The following is an 18,473-nucleotide window of genomic DNA, read 5'->3' on the forward strand; positions in this document are numbered from 1 at the left end:
CTAAAGTGAAAAAGTTATAAACCTTTTTACAAACTATGTTGCGTAAATGTGCAATTGTGAGATACTTTTTTTCCGTCACAAAACTATTTGAGTTATTTTGCGGGACTAATAATAATTTATTCGTAAAAAAAATTTAATTTGATTTAAGTGCATCAATGTAAAGACATATTAAAAAAATATAGATTTTTGCATTTGTATAACTATTCGAAACAAAAATACATAATCATACTTTCATAGACCGTCAAAATAATTTCCCTCCCTTCCGTTTTTTCCACCATGCGTTTCTCACGAAACTTTCTGCCGCGCACTGTACAACTTTGGAACGAACTGTCACCAGCAGTATTTCCGGACATATACGACCTGCAAACCTTCAAGAAGAGAGCGTATTCCCTCTTAAAAGGCTGTCAACGCACCTGCAGCTCTTCTGATGTTGCGAGTGTCCATGGGCGACGGTAGTTGCTTTCCATCAGGTGACCCGTTTGCTCGTTTGCCCCCTTATTTCATAAAAAAATGCCATAGTCGGGTAAAAACAAAACGTTAAAACTAAAGCCAACAATCTTGCAACAGTCGGGCTGATTCTTATTCCGGATCAGTCTCGAAGGACAATCTGTGCCCCTTTGTCTTTGACTCGCGATATTATTCTAGCTTAAACCCTACACTGATTAAATCCTTTGCGGATCTGTTTCGCTCAGTGGTTTGAGCGAAACAATTTTTCATCATACACCCCAGTGAGCGCAGAAAAGAATTCCCGATGAAGAAATTATCGTGTAGCGTTGTCTTCGTTATATTTAATAGAACCGAGCGGGTTCCTTTCGCGCGGAAAAGTAATCTTATCTTGTTGTTCAATATTAATATACCACCTGTTACTTTGGAGAGGTTTCTCGAAAGCACTTGTTTTTATTAAATAACATTTGCTTCTAAATGGAAATTTTGTGATATTGTTTACATTTTGAGGGTCCTTTTGTGTTGAAAATGTCTCTTTCCCTATATTGCGTTCTTGTTACACCTGGACAGTTTGATTATTGACTATTTACTACTACGTATTACGCGCGTAGCTCGTAGCGCGTAGCGCGTAGAAGCGTAGCGCGTAGCAACGTAGCGCGTAGAAGCGTAGTGCGTAGCAGCGTAGCGCGTAGAAGCGTAGCGCGTAGAAGCGTAGCGCGTAGCATCGTAGTGCGTAGCAGCGTAGCGCGTAGAAGCGTAGCGCGTAGAAGCGAAGCGCGTAGCAGCGTAGCTCGCTCAAGGGTCGATTTAGACCGCTACGCGACGCGTAGGCGCATTTCTAAATTTACGTAGTTTTACGTAGTTTTTAGTACGGGAGCCCTAGAACAATTTTTTTTAATATTATCAAGCATTTTTTTTGTGAGTTGCTTCCTTTTGATAAGACGAACATACATTTTTATTTGCGAAAAATCTTAAAAGTGGTAGCTAACAGAAATAAAAAGAGTTTCATACTTTGACTTATTGGTCCTAATATATGGATTATTCTATTTGTAGGACAATGTTACTCTTAAATTATATAACTATTATACAAAAAATCAGCTTGTTAGGGTTCCGTTTTAGGGTTCAGTAGTCAACCAAGTTGTGTTGATTACAGAACCCTATAAGGACCATCAATTTAAAGTATGAAATCCTCTCTATCTCTGTTAGCTACAACTTTCGAGATTTTTCGCAAATAAAAATCTTGTTCGTCTTATCAACATGAAGCTACTAACAAAAAATATATAATAGCTTGATATTAAACAAAAAAAAAATTGTTCTAGGGCTCCCGTACTATGTATGGATTTGACAGATTTGCAAAACATCTCACGAAATCAGTCAATTTAGTACAAAAGAAATGCATCTACGTGTCGCGTTGTGGTCTGAATCGACCCTTACCCGTAGTAATGGCCCCCACAGTAATTAGTTTACGAAATAATTAGAAAGTTATGTTGTAAAATGTAAAGGGGTAGATAGAATACATTAGCAGCCAACAACTATAATGATATATTAAGTATATTTTTCCGTTGACAAACCATATGTATGGACTATGCTACGCCTGCAGAATACATATTAACATCTCGTATTTTTTATTGCATAATGCTAAGTACTCACATACGGTTTTGCTCGATAGTTTTACTCCGAATCGAAGGAAATGACATATTTGAGATATTTAATTCCATCGAGCCGGCTCGAAGCGAGCCTTCGAGCTATCAGTTTTGCCTGGTTTTGCGGTTCACGCGGTGGTTATTGCTTGATTTGGAGTAAAACTATCGAGCAAAACTGCATGTGAATACTTAGCATTACAGTATCATTTGAAATTGGATAATTGAATATAAATATTTATAGGAGACTCAAGGTGTGACTGTCTGCGCGTTCGGCGATACTACCGACTTTCCCGCCTTCTACACGCGGCAGTCAGGTCACGTGGCTCCGAACCGCGCGGCTGACGCCAGCCACGCCGCCCGCATACTGCTAGCCGCGAAGACCTTCCTACTGGGCTCTGGCATCGTCATAGCGGTACCCGTGCCAGAACAACACGCTATGGACGGTAAATAATGCACATCTTTTGTTTTTAATAGCCTTCATGCAGATTTTATTGGCGTTTTTAACATTTCTTTTGTTATTTTATCAAGTTTTTGCTGGTTGCGAGAAATTGTTTGCAAGTAGTAGCTTAAATATTAGGGTCACATTTTTGAATAAACCATTCAAAATTGGAACAGGTAGTGCAACATCGCGGGTGGCAAATCTGTCAATTTAGTTGGTGTAGTAAAGAAAGTCAACGCGTCACGTTTTTTTTTAACTAATCATTAACGCACACAAAACTTATCAAATTCTTTTAAAAGGCTCTCTTATATCAACTCCTCGCATTAAACTTAACGAAACAAATGTCAAACGTAAACAGTCACTATGTTATCTTGGAATGATTTTAGAAAATAAATTCACATTCTTAGAACATATCATACAAACGGGTGAAAAAGCAAAAATAAATTTCTATAGTTTTACTAAAATATCGACATCTACATGGGGTCTCTCGTTCAAAACGTTAAAAACTATATATACAGCCACGTACTTAGGCAGAATATGCTACTGCTCACCGGTCTGGGCAGATAGGGCTACGATTGGCGCAGCCCGGCGTAAACTTTTACAAAGTCAACGTCTCGCATTAATATTCCTATGTAAGGCATATAGAACGGTCAGTACTGAAGCACTTCCTGTCCTGTCGGGTGTTTTGCCTGTAGACTTAGAAATACAGCGCCGAGCTGCTTTATATTACAAAAATAAAAAAATTACGACCCCTGATTTCTTAACTATGAGAGACAGAAATAAAGTGAATAGACTATTTGAACCACTAGACTTTACAAAATCTTATATCAGTGGCAGGAACGGTGGGATAACTCGATCAAAGGTCGTCACCTGTACAATTTCTTTCCTTCGGTTCGTGAACGACTCGCCATGCATTGGATAGAAATAGATCATTGCGTGGCACAATTCCTAACTGGTCACGGTAATTTTAAAGCTAAACTTCATGGATTTAAGTTAGTTCCATCTCCTTTTTGCGAGTGCTCGACCAAAGACAGCCCGCAAGAACAAACTGCTCATCACGTACTCTGGGAGTGCGGTCTCTGGCATGAGGAAAGAACCGATCTGTTAAACAGCCTCCAATGTGTCTCTGGAGTCGTATATTACGATGACCTCGTAGGCAGCGCAAGGAATTTCCGTGCTTTCAAACGTTTTTGTCATAAATACTATTGGAAACAACCGAACACAAGTTTGCCATTATAAATAAATGTCATTTTTTTTTATGAAGTAGGCATATTGTATTAAGTATAACCAAATTTTTTTCCCGTGGTGCTTCCCCCTTTGTTCGGACATCAATGTCATTACAATTTGGCTGTCTCCCGCTTTGCTTGGGGAGGGAAATTGGTATCTCCTACTCCTCCTACATTTCTTCTGATTAATTTCGTTGCGGGTCCCAAGACAGATTTAGCTTGTCCCTCGGGCATCCCTGAGATCATATCAAAGGGTTTTCGTGGTTGGTTACCACTGTTGATCCTGGCGACACAGGAGTTGCAGTGGTGGGAATGTGTGGTGGGCCTTTTGCCCGTTTAATCATTAACGCTTAAAGAATCCAGTCCCTAGTTATTTACTAATATGAGAACTAGGTGGAACATTAATTACAATCGATTGCACAGAAAATTGATTTCAAAGAGCGAACACCTCAGAAATCTGGTTTGCGGCCTGTCGTCGCAAAGTCTGAGCCGATAATAATCCCATTACGTTCCGATTTCAGTCTATTGTGTTGCCGGCGACTGCATACGTCGCTTCTAATTTGTCTCTTGATTAATCTCTTGGTTAATAGAGAGCTTGCAGACGCTCTATTGCAATTGAAGCTTTACTTCTTTGCAAAAAAAATAGAGTTAAAAAGAAATTTTAAAGTATGAAGTAAACGCGTTGGTACATCTTGAGCGTCCGCTTAATATAAAGTTGAAATTCTCTTACATAGTACTCGATGTTGTCCGTAACTCCGATGCGAGAAAATGAGTTTATAACGCGGGAAGGGTTCATTTTGCCATGACATAAATTATCCTATGTCCTTTTCCAGGTATCTTCTTTAGGGAAGATACCTGGACCAAATTTCAAATTTAGTTTAAGCTGTTTATCTAAGTGTTTTTTTTTAAACTAAAAGTGATAGTCACGGTAGAAACACTAGCAATAGGCACAAGCTGGAAATACCAGTGATCAGACTTAGCAAAATAAGTAAATCTTTTAAAGGTCAATGTATACGCCTTTACAATAAAATCCCGGAAAACGTTCAAAATCTATCAATTAATAAATTTAAAAAAGTAATTAAAGAACGTTTGTGTGCCAAAGCCTACTATACGGTCAAAGATTTCCTAAACGATAGCACATCTTGGGAGTAGGATGGCTGCTTGCAAGGCTGCTTCTACATTTATTATATGTGACTTACAATTGTGTATTCATATTGTATAGATTAAGTTATTTACATTGTAAATTTTATTTTTTTAAAAGACAAATTTTCCACTTTTTTACTAAAAAGTGGCCCCGTGCGAGTTTCTTACGCCGGTTCTTCTCGCCGGGTTAGTTCCCGAACCGGTGGTAGGCAACATGTAGTTCAACATTCTGAAAATATTTGATTCAAATTTATTCAGAAATAAAACAATTTTTATTTATTTTATTATTTTATTTTTGAGGTAGCATACATATAGACTTTTACATTTGTAGTATTAATAATTGCTTTAGAACAATATCTTTTAATACAATGAAAATACCAGGAGAAGAAACTGCAAACTAACCCAATACGTCGTCAAGATATGCTAATGGATACAGAGTACAACGGGTAACAACACAGGGTAACAATATTCATATTGCAGGTAACGTGATAGAGGCGGCTATATCTCGGGCGTTATTAGATGCGAAGTCCCGAGGAATTCGGGGCAAGGAAGTTACTCCGTTCATCCTGGCCGCTGTCTCTGAAGCGACCCAGGGCGCTTCGTTAAACACAAGTATCCTTTTACTAATTGATTCATGTTTTAACCAAATAGGTTTTATGTAGATTCGCTCTTCTACTGTTTTGATGTTGATTGATTCGATTTTGCCAGCAACTTGGTTCATCCAGGTTTGCTCTTATAGAGCGGAATCGTACATTTTGTAGAGATAGAATAGTCTTAAGAGTATGTCCTCACACAGGGTTCAAAGTATCTTCATACTCAACAGAGGTTTAGGCTTGGAGAGGTAAAAGTTAAGCACACCCATTTTTACACCTTATAGTATGAGTTTTCCTAAGATCATTTATCGCTTTTGCATTAATTTTAAAACATGATTATTCTCTAAGGTCAGTCATACTTTTATGAAAACAAAACGTTGTATAAACATTGAATAACAAAAATATACAAATCCTTGTAACCCAATTCACAGACAATTAACTGTGAATCAGTTAATTCCTTTGACCCACTGTAAAAACCATCAACCAACGTTACTGTCCCTAAAACGATGCTAGTAGAACTAATTGAGGCAATTCCTTTTCCTTAATGATCTCAGACATCGCACTCATAAAAAACAACGCTAAAGTCGGCGCTGAAATAGCGGTCCAGTTTAATAAATTGAGGAATAGCAGTGGAAGAAGCGATAAGATTGCGAGGAAAAACGATTTGGATCACGTAACGAGGAAATTCCACACCGAATGTGGAGGAGGCGAGGAAGCCGTGTTGGTTATTGGAGGCGCTAACGTGGATCGAGCTTACCGGGTGACGGAGGATAATGTGCAGGTAAGTACCGCACGATGTTAGGAATATTGTGTATGTTTTATACTGGGACAACTTTGGCTTTATGTGTCATCTAGGAAATTGATTCCTAGGCAGTTGACGGACCTACTTTGGTCGGCTTATGTCAATTCAATGTTAGCTGTAATCGCGGTCAGATGGGTTTGACTTAAAGCGACCAAATTACTTAGGTCCGCCATCTGCCTAGGAATCAACTTCTCTGAAAATACCTATGTCCTATACCTTTCGCGGCTGGCTTCTTATTAATAAATATTTACGCGCCGTATAACTTATAAATATGTGTTATGTACAAGTCTGTCTATACAATGTGTTTGTCTGTCTTGTGACGTTTCCAATGTGCTAGAGTCCAGCGGTCGGCAAACTTTTGGCAGGCAAGGTCCACAAAGTGGCAAAACAAACTAGGCGGGTATAGTTATAAGAGATTAATTATTTATTATTTATTTTATTGTACAATTTATGTACACACAAATAGAAGTTAACAAACCAGCTTAAAACTAAAAATATGTTTTGTACAATGATACATCTTATTCCAAAATGGAATGTCTTCCAGAAGACCTGAGTGAAAATAGGAATGTGTGATTGTAAAAATATAATAATGCAAAAATTTGTGTGCACGTGTAAATTATTATTAATAGTAAAGATAAACTTAGTACATTATTTTTATTTAGTAATATTATAATAAAGTATATACATATACAACATATAATAATATTATAATATATATAAAATATATTGATGTATATATTATTATATACATACATATATAAATATATATATAACATATATTGAATATAATAAATATTTATATACTTACAATAAAAATAACTTATAGATGAACTTAACATGGAATAACAGTAGTATTATAATATATTTTACGTGTTTTGTCGCAGATAATGTAACCTGACTCTCTTTTTAAATAGTGCCAAAGTTTTACTTTCACGAATCTCTGGTGGTAGGGAGTTCCAAAGCCTGGCGGAATGAACTGTGAAAGAATAGGAAAGGAAGTCAGTATGATGAGAAGGAATTTGGAGAAGAGTTCGTCTAAAAGTTCTACAAGACTCGTCCTGGAGATGAGGAAAAGAAAAAAGGTCGTGCAGATAGGAGGGGGAAGAAGGACAGAAAAGTACTTTGAACAGCAGACTAAGAGTCCTATAGTTTCGACGCTGGCGAATAGGAAGCCACTGTAATTTATTGCGATAGTCCGAGATGTCAAATTTCTTTAGCCCAAATATAAACCGTTTCTTTAAATTGTTTAAATTAAGCGTATTTCTACCAATCCCAAGTATAAAAATTAAAACCTTTAATAAATTGTAAATATACACGAATTATAAAAAAACATCAACACATTTTCTACGTTTCCCGCGAAAACATAAATAAAGCCCCAAAACAGGTACACGGACAGGGTGGCGTGCAACTGGCACATTTATTAGGAGTTTCACGTAACTAAATCGTTTTACAGTTTAGTGGAATTTCCGATGGCCGTAAGTCCTCGTAATCTAAATGTCTGACCCCATTATACTGTGTTTGTCAGTCTCGCCCGACTAATTAAAGGTGTGTGGCTGACAGTCGTTTGTTTGAGATTTCATTGTTTTACTAACGTCTATACGCGTTGGGGTTGTAGTGACGTCAGCACCTAAGTAGCGAAATTGATTAATGACTAATTAAGACACCAAAGACTTACATTTTTCGTCAAAATACCATAATAAATGTTTTATATTATGAATTTTATAGGCGGATTGGATTGCACAAACAACGAAGCTGCATTATTATTGGTTTTTTTCACACCACGTCAGTCTGGCCCCGTGCTAAGTACCTGAAGGACTTGTGTCATGGGTACCAGACAACGGAAATATATTTAATATTTATATACTATACATATATTAAAGATTTCTATTATATAATACACATATTTAATACACATCCATGACCCAGGAACTATGAAAACTTTTTGTTCCGTCGACGGGATTCGAACCCGCGACCCCCGGCTACCAACAGCCCACCAACTGAGCCACAGAGGTCGTCATTTAAATCTATATATTAATACATGAGTCAAAAACTTTGTATCCCTTTTGACGAAAAATGGGGAAACGTAGTTGAATGAAATTTTGCACAGTTATAGTTTATATGGGGAAGGAGTGCATCGAGCTAATATTATTTTGAAATTATGCTTTTATCATACATTTTTTTAACAAATAAAACATTACACACACTACAACACACACACTAGGAAAAATGACAGATTTTTGAGTGACAAGCCTATACATACGAATTATACTCTTTTATTTATGGTTGAAGTCTGTTGACAACAAGATGACAAATTGAAAATGATTATATAGTTTTTTTATTGAATCTTAGATGGCCCCGGCCAGTCTGAGATGAGCTGAGTCCCAGAGACAAGAGTTGAAAAAAATATGATAAAGTCAATATTTTTTTACAAAATATAGGTAGTAGTCCTAATGTCGTTGAAACTAAGGTCGAATTTCAACCATTGGGCGATCTCTAGTTATATTAAAATCATTGCGTAAAACGTATGCAATCTTATTTCAATATATTTCGTAGAATTTGCACACTCATCAAGAACCGTTCTAAATAAAATTATCTACGTAATATTTTATAAGCTGAGAGTTGTGAAGTTCGTAATGAATGTATGAAGCAGATAATAATGTATGGAAGGTGAGAGTAGATTAGACAGTGTAATTAATCATGGAGTTGACTGTTACGTGAAAATGGAGGAGTTTCCCACGTACGGAAACTGTTTATTCGCTATAGAGAATTTCGTTACAGGTAACTTTCGTAACGATGGGGCCATGGGTGTACCCAAGTTCTGGGCCAGGGGGGGGCAAAATACCCAGGTCTGGGCCAGGGGGGGGGGGCAAATAACCCAGGTTCTGGGCCAGGGGGGGGGGGGGGGGGGGGGGGGCAAATCAAATTTTTTTATAAGCTAGGAGTTTATAAAGAATAAAAAAATATATAATTTTTAGAAACATTCAAAATACTTACTGGTTACTACAATGTCGATGGAATTGAGAATTTGTTCGTCTTAAATGAAAACAATCATCTTCGGGGACATCCGCTAAAGCTATGGAGAATACCACATAAGAGCAATCCTCTAAAACACTTCTTACCTAATAGAGTAGTTTCTGAGTGGAGCAAGCTGGCTGAAAATGTAATAATGGCACCTACAGTAAATTCTCTAAAGAACAGACTGGACAAACTTTAAATCGTATGATACACACGCATCAGCTTATAAGCTGCTAGTGTGCTTATTGATATAATAATAATACTCGATTATTTATTTATTTATTCACATGAAATATGACATGTGGCACTTGCTGCCTATAATTTCTGTACGTTCTTTTATACAAAGAAAATGATTCCCATTAACGTCTAAATTCTGAAACTGTTGCTCTACGGTTAGTAAAAACCTGTTGCTATATATTATTTATTTGGCATGTGCTACAGTTCCTGCACGTTTCCAATTATCGTATACTCACGTTGTGAAGACTGTTAAAAATCAAGGGCACAATAATAATTAATCTGTGTCAAATTAAAAGGTTCCTTTAAATACACGGTTTACCCAAACGAAGAACACTTGGGAACAAATTTTTCCAGGAAGTGACTCCGACCCTTTTCTCCATGCACGTGTAATTCTGCCGTTTATATTATAAGACAATACTTAATATAAAAGGTAGTAGTAAATAATAATAGGGCTTTTATATAAAAGCTATGAAAAATCTATCATTGTTCTTTAGAATTTTTCATAAACTTTTTTTTTTTTTGTTTAATGAAATAAGGGGGCAAACGAGCAAACGGGTCACCTGATGGAAAGCAACTTCCGTCGCCCATGGACACTCGCAGCATCAGAAGAGCTGCAAGTGCGTTGCCGGCCTTTTAAGAGGGAATAGGGTAATAGGGGTGGGTAGGGAAGGGAAGGGAAGGGAATAGTTGAGGGTAGGGAAGGGAATAGGGTAGGGGTTAGGGGATTGGGCCTCCGGTAAACTCACTCACTCGGCGAAACACAGCGCAAGCGCTGTTTCACGCCGGTTTTCTGTGAGAACGTGGTATTTATCCGGTCGAGCCTGTATTAATGTTACCGTTAATGTGCGTAAACCAGTTAGACTGCAGATTAACAAGGTATTCTGCAGATTATTTGGGTGAGTCAGTTAAGGTGCAAAAAGTTTATTGTTATCTCATGTTTGAATAAAATATGTTATTTAGCTGTAGATAATCATTATTGGACATATTTTTTGGACTTAAACAAAGGAATGAATTATTAAATTTTACGTAAAATTTTACTCTACTAATAAAATATAACAGATCGTATCAACTAGAAAAAAAAAACAATCGATACAACAACACTCTTAGGTTGACAAGCTTAGTCAAAGTTTTTAGGACTTTTACGAAGAAAGAGAATGCAAACTAACTAGTTAAAGTGCAAATAATATAAGCTTTATATTTTATTGAAAAATGTCTCACTTTAACGGATGGTATCGGGAAATCTGTAGAATATCTAGGTAATATGCACGTTAACGTATTCTGCATTCTTATTCTGCATTACATTAATACTATAAAACACTATTTTTAAGAGTTAACCATATTTATAGAAAATTTAAAAATTCCCATTTTTAGTATTCTTATATGTTTTGTTTTGAGTTTTCTGAAGTACTTATAAATCAAAACATATTTTATTGGTTTCTGTACGTACCATTAAAATAAAAATAAAAAAAACTTCAAGAAATTCTACAATGCCTCAACATAATATTTTCACTTTCAAATTTTTATCAGTACTTCTTAACATTTGAAATATGATACGCGCTGTTTTCCCCGAATGTGCCTGAATAATGACGTCATATGTCAGCTGTCTGTACAAGATAACGAGACCACACGAGACCAGATTTTTGTGCAATTTTTTGCTCATTACTCTAGAAAACTTTTTGCACATATTCGTATAATTCACAAAACAATAGCTTTTTTCAAGTAACCTAAACATATTTTGTTAATATTCGTTTGATAAGAGATCATATCAAAAGTTTTTCGTGGTTGGATACCGCTGTCGATCTATATCGAGAAAATACAGTGGCGGGAATGTGTGGTGGTCCAAAACCGGTTTTTTTACGTTTGTCATGCTGTTTAAAAAAAACCCGAAAGTATTTACCTATTTTCATGGGTACGTGTAGTGTACATAGAATACGGGAATAGCAACAAAATACTCTAGTCCCGAGTGAATTCTACTTGCGTGGACGCTTACTCTCTTACATTACTAGCGGCACTACATTTTTTTATTTAATTTGGGGCCGTCTATGGGCTCTGCGCCCATATCCTTTTTTTGCTATCTTTGTATTTTTTTTCGCACCAAGTATAATTTTAATAATATTATTAATTGTAATAATTGAAGTCCATCACGCCACTATAGCGGCACTATATTAACAGATTAATATAATGAATGCGTCCTTAAAGGTGGTCACACATTTATTAGCACGCACGCGCCGAACGTGTCGCATTCTTTTTTCTTATCCCGGACCAACTACTGTCAACACTCACCACTGTACCGTATCATGTGTTCAGCTTATAATAATAATAATAATAATAATAATAATAATAGCTCCCACACCGGTTTCGGTGACGGTGGCCGGTTTCATTGAAACCAGGCCAGCTACGCAGGAGTAATTTTTATTGTGACCAAGTGTGTGCGCAGTACACAAGAGCACTCTCTATTCCTTTACTCTCATAACCCAGTGGGACGGACGACCGACACGACTGGCGAGAGATCAGGCGCAGGACCGACTTTTTACATGCCCATCCGACGCATGGATCATCTTACTTGTCAGACAATCAGGTGATCAGCCTGCATTGTCCTAACCAAACTTGGAAATAACATGTTTCCAACGCGGGAATCGAACCCACGACCTCCGACTCAAGAGCCGCGCTCTATATCACTAGACCACGGAGGCGTCAGCTTATAGCAGAGCCAGCAACGATATAGATATATTTTGCGCAACAATTCGTTTTTTAAAATTACGTCTATTGCGCAATTAAGAAATTATTATAATCATGTATATCTATATTTTTTGTTAAAGTAATGATAGCGATGTACTATCGACGAAGTTCTTGATTGACTAGGCACTTGGTGCAGGTCGACAAGAACTCTGTCAATATTGTGGCCAATTTTAATTTAGTATTATTTTATCATGCTGTGTTCACATCAAGAAGGTCTTACACAATTGTTATATTATATAGTATAAGCAAATATTTTGTTAAATTTTAATTATTAGGCTAGTTTTGTGAACCTTTAATAAAAAAAAATTTAGAATCCGTGGTATAAAATGATGTGAAACCTCGCACATTCGTCCGCACCGTACGTGCCGCATTTTGTGAAATATGGGGTGCGTTCGACGCGTAAAGGCAGGTACGGTGCTGGGAAGGATGGAATGAAGTACAAGTTTTTAACAAAGATTTTATTAATGCATTTATTATGATAATATTAGCTCTCAGTCGCCTAGTGCGTACCTTCGGAAAGTTGTAACGGAGAACACATCGAAATAAAACGGTATATTATAATATACTTTTATACTTTAAACAAAACGGGTCCGAATACTAAGTCCAGAGGTACAAATAAGTACAAGAAATGTAGCTTTTAATAAACATTATGGTCTGGGTTAAGAAAATCGGTAGTAAAGGTTGCTCTACTTTAAAATAACGTAATATTTAACATATTTTAAAGAAACTTATAACCTCACTCAATGTAAAGCGACATATTTGTAGTGCATCAGCTTAAAATAATTATACCAGTCTATGTAAAATGGCATGTACTATCAGATAAGTTGATTCCTAGGCAGATGGGAGACTTACGTAGTTTAATCGTGTTACGTCAAACGTAGCCGTCAGATCTCGACTTAATATTGAATTGACATAACCCGACCAAATGACGTAGGTCCGCCAACTGCAAATCAATTTCTTCTATACTACATTGTAGAAACATTTTTTTAATAAAAATATTATGTTCACTTGATTTTTTGTTAACTCAAAATTAACGACTTCAAAGTAATAAATCAGTATGATATTACTTCCAGTAAAAATATTAAGTTGCATGACCTCTTTACACCAGACCATATTAATATTTCTTTACGAGTACATTTGGATTTGAAATTTAAATCGAACAAAGTAGGCAGCACGTTAGAGACGAAGTGCTTCCAAATTTAAATAACAATTGTATTTTTAAACATAACGTGAGTTATATATTTTAGCCAAGGCACATATTATTTTACCATTTTGGAAGAAATGCAGGATTTAGATTTGATCCTAACTACGAGTAACCAACTTTCCGAGTATAGGTACAAATATTAATAAGATTGGTACATTCAGTGACAACAATATTAAAAAACTATTTTTCTGCATAAATTCACAAAATTTTACATCTACTCTAAGCGAACATAATAAGTTACGTTATATTATTATCAATTATAATATTTCTAGAAAGTTACAACTGTAATATTACAAATGGTTGGGTTTACAAACACTTTTGTAAATAGTTTTCACTGAGGCTCGAGATCTGTATTGTTTGTAGTCGATTTACAGTTATAATTACACTCGTCCAATTTTAAGAATAAAAATGTTGATAGCTGCATATTTAATCATCACTTCGTACAATGCGTCACGAAATATGTGTATTACCAGTTAACGTTTACATACGGTCAGGAAAAGTATTTTAATTTATTCTGCAAATCGGACAAGTGTAATAGAGCTCTCTGCCTGAAGTGAAAGAACTAGACACGTAGCTCTACGTTGTATAAAAACAGTGTGAACATGTTTTTGGTTCTTTTGCGATAATGCGGGATGATGTTACTCTATGAACATGCTAGTTCTTTCTAAGTATACTTCGTTCGCTAATATTGTATAACAAGCCTTAAATGAAACGAATAATTTCCTCATACTTTACACAGCCATCAAAAATATATAACAAAAATAAGGGACTACCAGCATACTGTCGGATATACTATTTTATGTATTTGCCTTCTTATAATTGGTCGCTGTTAAGCATTAGTGTCCTAACCCACATTTTTTTTGTTGTCAAATTTGTAATGCAGTCTTGTTTTAAATCATCTAAAGAACATAACTGCATTCATAACTCAATACGTAATTTTTGTGGGTTAGTACATGAATGCTTAACAGCGTCTAATTATAGATTTGTGTGCACAAGGTATTTGCGGATAATGCTTTAGGCTCACGTTTTGGCGTTATCAGATGACGTGAATTCTATTAGGATACCTTTTTTAAATCTATGATTAATGATCTTTTTGGATAGAGCTAGCTAATCCGCTGAATATATTGCTAATTACTATTGGTTGTTAACGTCAAAATGATGTTAACGCGTTAGGGTTGATTCAGACCGCAACGCGACGCGTAGATGCATTTCTAAATTATAGTTTGTGCGTTTTAAGATGATATGGGTGACAGTTTTCATATTCCTTTGCTACGGGTTTTTTTACAAGAAAACAAAAAAAAAACAAAATGTAATAAATTATGTTCCATCTACAAAAACAAATGTTTCCTATAATTGTAAATGAATAAAAACGAAAAGTTGCTAAATGCTAACTTATTAATATAAAATTATAAATATTAACTGTGAAAAATTATTGTTACGAAAACATTAGAAAAATGGCAGATGCATGAAATGGAACTTATGTCAATAGAGATTGACTCTGTTGAATCGAAACCAAATCGATAAAAAAGGGCGGCCATCTTAAATCGCCGGCACTACTGAAATGACAGTACGAAATCGATAATTTCGATTGCATTTCCTTTACGAAGTGATTCGATATTTTTAAATTATCGATTAATTTTTGTTAGGTAACTTCCCTACTATTATCAATTATAATGTGTCACGCATAGCATCATAAAACGCACAAACTATAGTATGGATTTGACAGATTCACAAGACGTCTGACGCAATTGAAATCTGTCAAATCCATACAAATTTAGAAATGCATCTACGCGTCGCGTTGTGGTCTGAATCAACCCTTAATCAACGTTAACGCGTTTTTCCTTCAGCGTTGCCATTGCAACGCGTGACACATGATTGACTAATAAAATCTCAGTCACGTAACGCAACTCCAAAGGGTCGTATCCTAGTAGCATTCAAACATGATAATAATATACCTTTCAATTTGTTAAACAAAAATCAGCCCTAGTATTTAGGTAGTTAGGGTGTTTAGGGATAAACAAAATATAATATAAAGATTGCTGTTACTGTAAGCACAAAGTTATAGGCACTACGTCGTTAAGCTCATCAGTACTATTTCGATCTGGCATTCACACTAATGACTCATCGTATGTTGCAGAAATATTGTAAACTATCGATTCGTATTTTTTTTACGGATCTTTTTTACTTTTAAGGTCATCCATCCAATTATTGACTACATAAACTAAGAACTTAAAGTGCCAATAAGTAGAGAACAGCCAGTAATAAATGAGGTTTTAGTCCACTCTCGTTATTATTTCAGTTTTTGGCGTTTTACGATATTACTGCAACAGTCTACTTAAACTATTTTATTTACAATATACTTCAACACGAAAAATGTACTCTTTAAAAGTTTGAATCGATGTTAGCCCGTTTAAAATAAATTTTGCCAATTCACAATCAGTCTTTGTTCAAAATATAACACTTACAATGGTTAGATAATCAATACCAATATTTTATACGGTAAAGCCATGATAATTTTTTGAATATTTTCGATGGTTTTATTCCAAGAGAACAATGAAAAAAAATTGTAAGACCAACACGTTTCAAACTTTGTCAGATACACGGTACAATTGTTTGGTAAATAGATACAACAATTTGATACTTCGTAGCAATATGATATCCAATACTATAATATTATTCTGTATTCAAACAAAACAATCAGGACTTAAGCTATAGAATTACTCTGAAAAGATGTAAATACATAGTTACGACGCAAAATTTTCAAACTTTTATGAAACTATATTACAAAATGCAAATTATAAATTCTTCTATTTCTAATAATTATTATTATTGTAAATAAAAGAATTAATATTATTTCTGACAGAAAATAAATGCATTTTCACTTCTATTTTCTTTCTAATTAACTAAGGGAAGTTACTTATTTTCGTTCACAAAACATTAGTCACTTATTTTCTGTCAGAAAGTTCTCGTAAAATTATTCTCTAGAATACATGCCAAGCATAGGAACTAAACACAAGCTTAGCTCGTGGTATCGTTTGGATTCTTCTAATGCCGTAATATGTCCTCAAATATCACCGTGCTGATAAATAATGTATCTAACGTTCGGTTCACTGAAGCGGTCGTCGCTAGACTACGTTACGTTACGAATACACTCCCCCACCGAGTCCCAGTTACTCACAATTGACCGGTGACGACACCGACGACGGCGGCGCGGCGGCAGTTCGCTTACAGCTCGAATTCGGAGCGAGTGTGGCGGCGGTGGTCGAGGCGCACGCGCGCGCCCGAGCGCCGCACGCACACGGGCACGCCGCGCCCCAGCGGCGGCTCCACCTCGAACCCGTCCGCCGGGAACGAGCGCCAGCGTCGCCCGAACAGTCGCTCCAAGTAACATCTTAGTCAGATTCTGGTCGCCGCGTTGTCCATCGCCAGCGGGCGGTACTCGCCGCGGGCCAGCTCCCGCATCTCGCAGTTGTTGTTACCGTTCACGTTCTTCGGGCCGAGCGTCTCCTCGTGGATGCTCCGCCGGGACGCGGGCTCCGCCGCCCGCCCCAGCAGCGCGTCCCGCTCGCCCGCCCGCTCGGGGCTCCCGCCGTGCGCGCGCACGCCTCCGTTGGCGTTCACCGCGTTCACGACCACGGTCTGCGACAGCGGCCCGCCATGGAGTGGGCTGCCCTCGAGTAGCTCGCCGGCCCCGAGCTCGCTCTTCAGGATCTTGATCTTCTGGATCATCTCCTTTATCTCGTACCGGAGGATACCAAGGAAGCACAACTTGAGAAACGCTATGACGCAGTACCCGAGGACGAACAGAGCGTCGGCAGTGCGGCGGAGCCAGGTGAGCAGGCGCTCGGCGCAGGCGGCCGTGTGCGGGACGCAGTGCACCGGCGTGTAGGGCAGCATCGCCGGGGAGGTGGCGGCGAGCGAGGTGGGCGTGACGGCGGGTGAATGCGCCGGGATGCGGCAGCAGCTCGGCGGCAGTGTCGTCCGGTTGAAGGCGGCGAAGTCCGCCGGCCCCGTCACGCCGCAGCACCGCTGCTCCCGCTGGAGACGGTCCCACGCCTCGGAGAAGTGCGAGTCGAGGTCGTACTCGCGGGCCAGGCGGATGCGCAGCTGCGGCCGCAGCTCGCGGCACACCCGCTCGAACCTGAACGCCCAGTACACGCCGATCGCCGCGTCGCCGACGAGGAGCGCCAGCAGAGCCAGCCAGTAGGCGTTGAGCATCTTCTCGGAGAGGCGGAGGGCGGCCAGGCAGCCGAGCAGCTGCAGGAGGCCGGCCTGCGCGGGCAGCGCCGCGTAACCGTAGAGGAAGCCGGGCTGGGCGGCGCCGAGGCCGGGCACGAGTGCGCGCCGGTAGTCGACGAGGGCGCGACCGGCGGCGGCACAGAACGCCAGCGCCCCTAGCAGCAGAGCCCCGTTGCACGCGTAGATCCAGATGCGGTAGTAGCGCATTGCGCGGTGCGCGGCGGGGTAATCATGCGCGGGGCGCGCGGGCGGCGGCAGCGTCATGGTGGCGGGCGCCGCGTCATGGCGCCGCCCGCGCCCGCGCCGCCGCCACGCGCCGCGCCCCACGCCTCTGCAACGACACATACAAACAAAACATAAAGGAGTGAGCACACTGAGACGGGCAGTGCCGGGGCTCAGCGTGCCGGGGCTCATCGCAAAAATCCGCCTCCATACAATTTGTATGGAAGCGGATGCGCGTATCGCACACTGTGTCGGGGCGCAGCGGATTTCCGCTTCCATACAAATTGTATGGAGGCGGATTTTTGCGATGAACCCCGGCACGCTGAGCCCCGGCACGGCCCGTCTCAGTGTGCTCACTCCTTTAACGTGCGGTCGGCAACATTGACCAGAGAGACCTGCGATGAAAACGTTCAAGAGCCCACAATGAAGCCACTCGCAATAACGATACAATGCTTTAATATACCTTAATACTTTGAATGGTACATTAGGCAAAGCTTGTGTAAACTTTTAAACGGAACATTCAGAGT

General features: G+C 38.7%; 2 protein-coding genes across 2 annotated transcripts in view; one reads left to right on the plus strand and one right to left on the minus strand.

Moving 5' to 3' along the window:
• The window catches only part of LOC121729211 (pseudouridine-metabolizing bifunctional protein C1861.05), a 253,194-nt gene that overhangs the window by 27,738 nt on the left and 206,983 nt on the right, over window positions 1–18,473 (plus strand). The window contains exons 5-7 of the mRNA XM_042117641.1: window positions 2,329–2,530; window positions 5,376–5,507; window positions 6,043–6,269. Coding sequence (XP_041973575.1) covers window positions 2,329–2,530; window positions 5,376–5,507; window positions 6,043–6,269 — 561 coding nt within the window. The remainder of the gene's footprint in view (window positions 1–2,328; window positions 2,531–5,375; window positions 5,508–6,042; window positions 6,270–18,473) is intronic.
• Window positions 1,794–18,069, minus strand: LOC121729215 (CD82 antigen-like). The gene is made up of 2 exons (XM_042117644.1): window positions 16,422–18,069; window positions 1,794–1,805 (listed from the first exon to the last, which is right to left on the minus strand). The coding sequence occupies exon 1, from the start codon at window positions 18,067–18,069 to the stop codon at window positions 16,882–16,884; it is 1,188 nt and encodes a 395-aa protein (XP_041973578.1). The 3' UTR covers window positions 1,794–1,805; window positions 16,422–16,881.

This window comes from Aricia agestis, chromosome 8 (assembly GCF_905147365.1).
Source record: "Aricia agestis chromosome 8, ilAriAges1.1, whole genome shotgun sequence".
Lineage (NCBI taxonomy): Eukaryota > Metazoa > Arthropoda > Insecta > Lepidoptera > Lycaenidae > Aricia > Aricia agestis.

Excerpts from the sequence above, each read along its gene's own strand:
- LOC121729215 (XM_042117644.1), bottom strand. The coding sequence starts at position 18,069 with ATGTGTCGTTGCAGAGGCGTGGGGCGCGGCGCGTGGCGGCGGCGCGGG.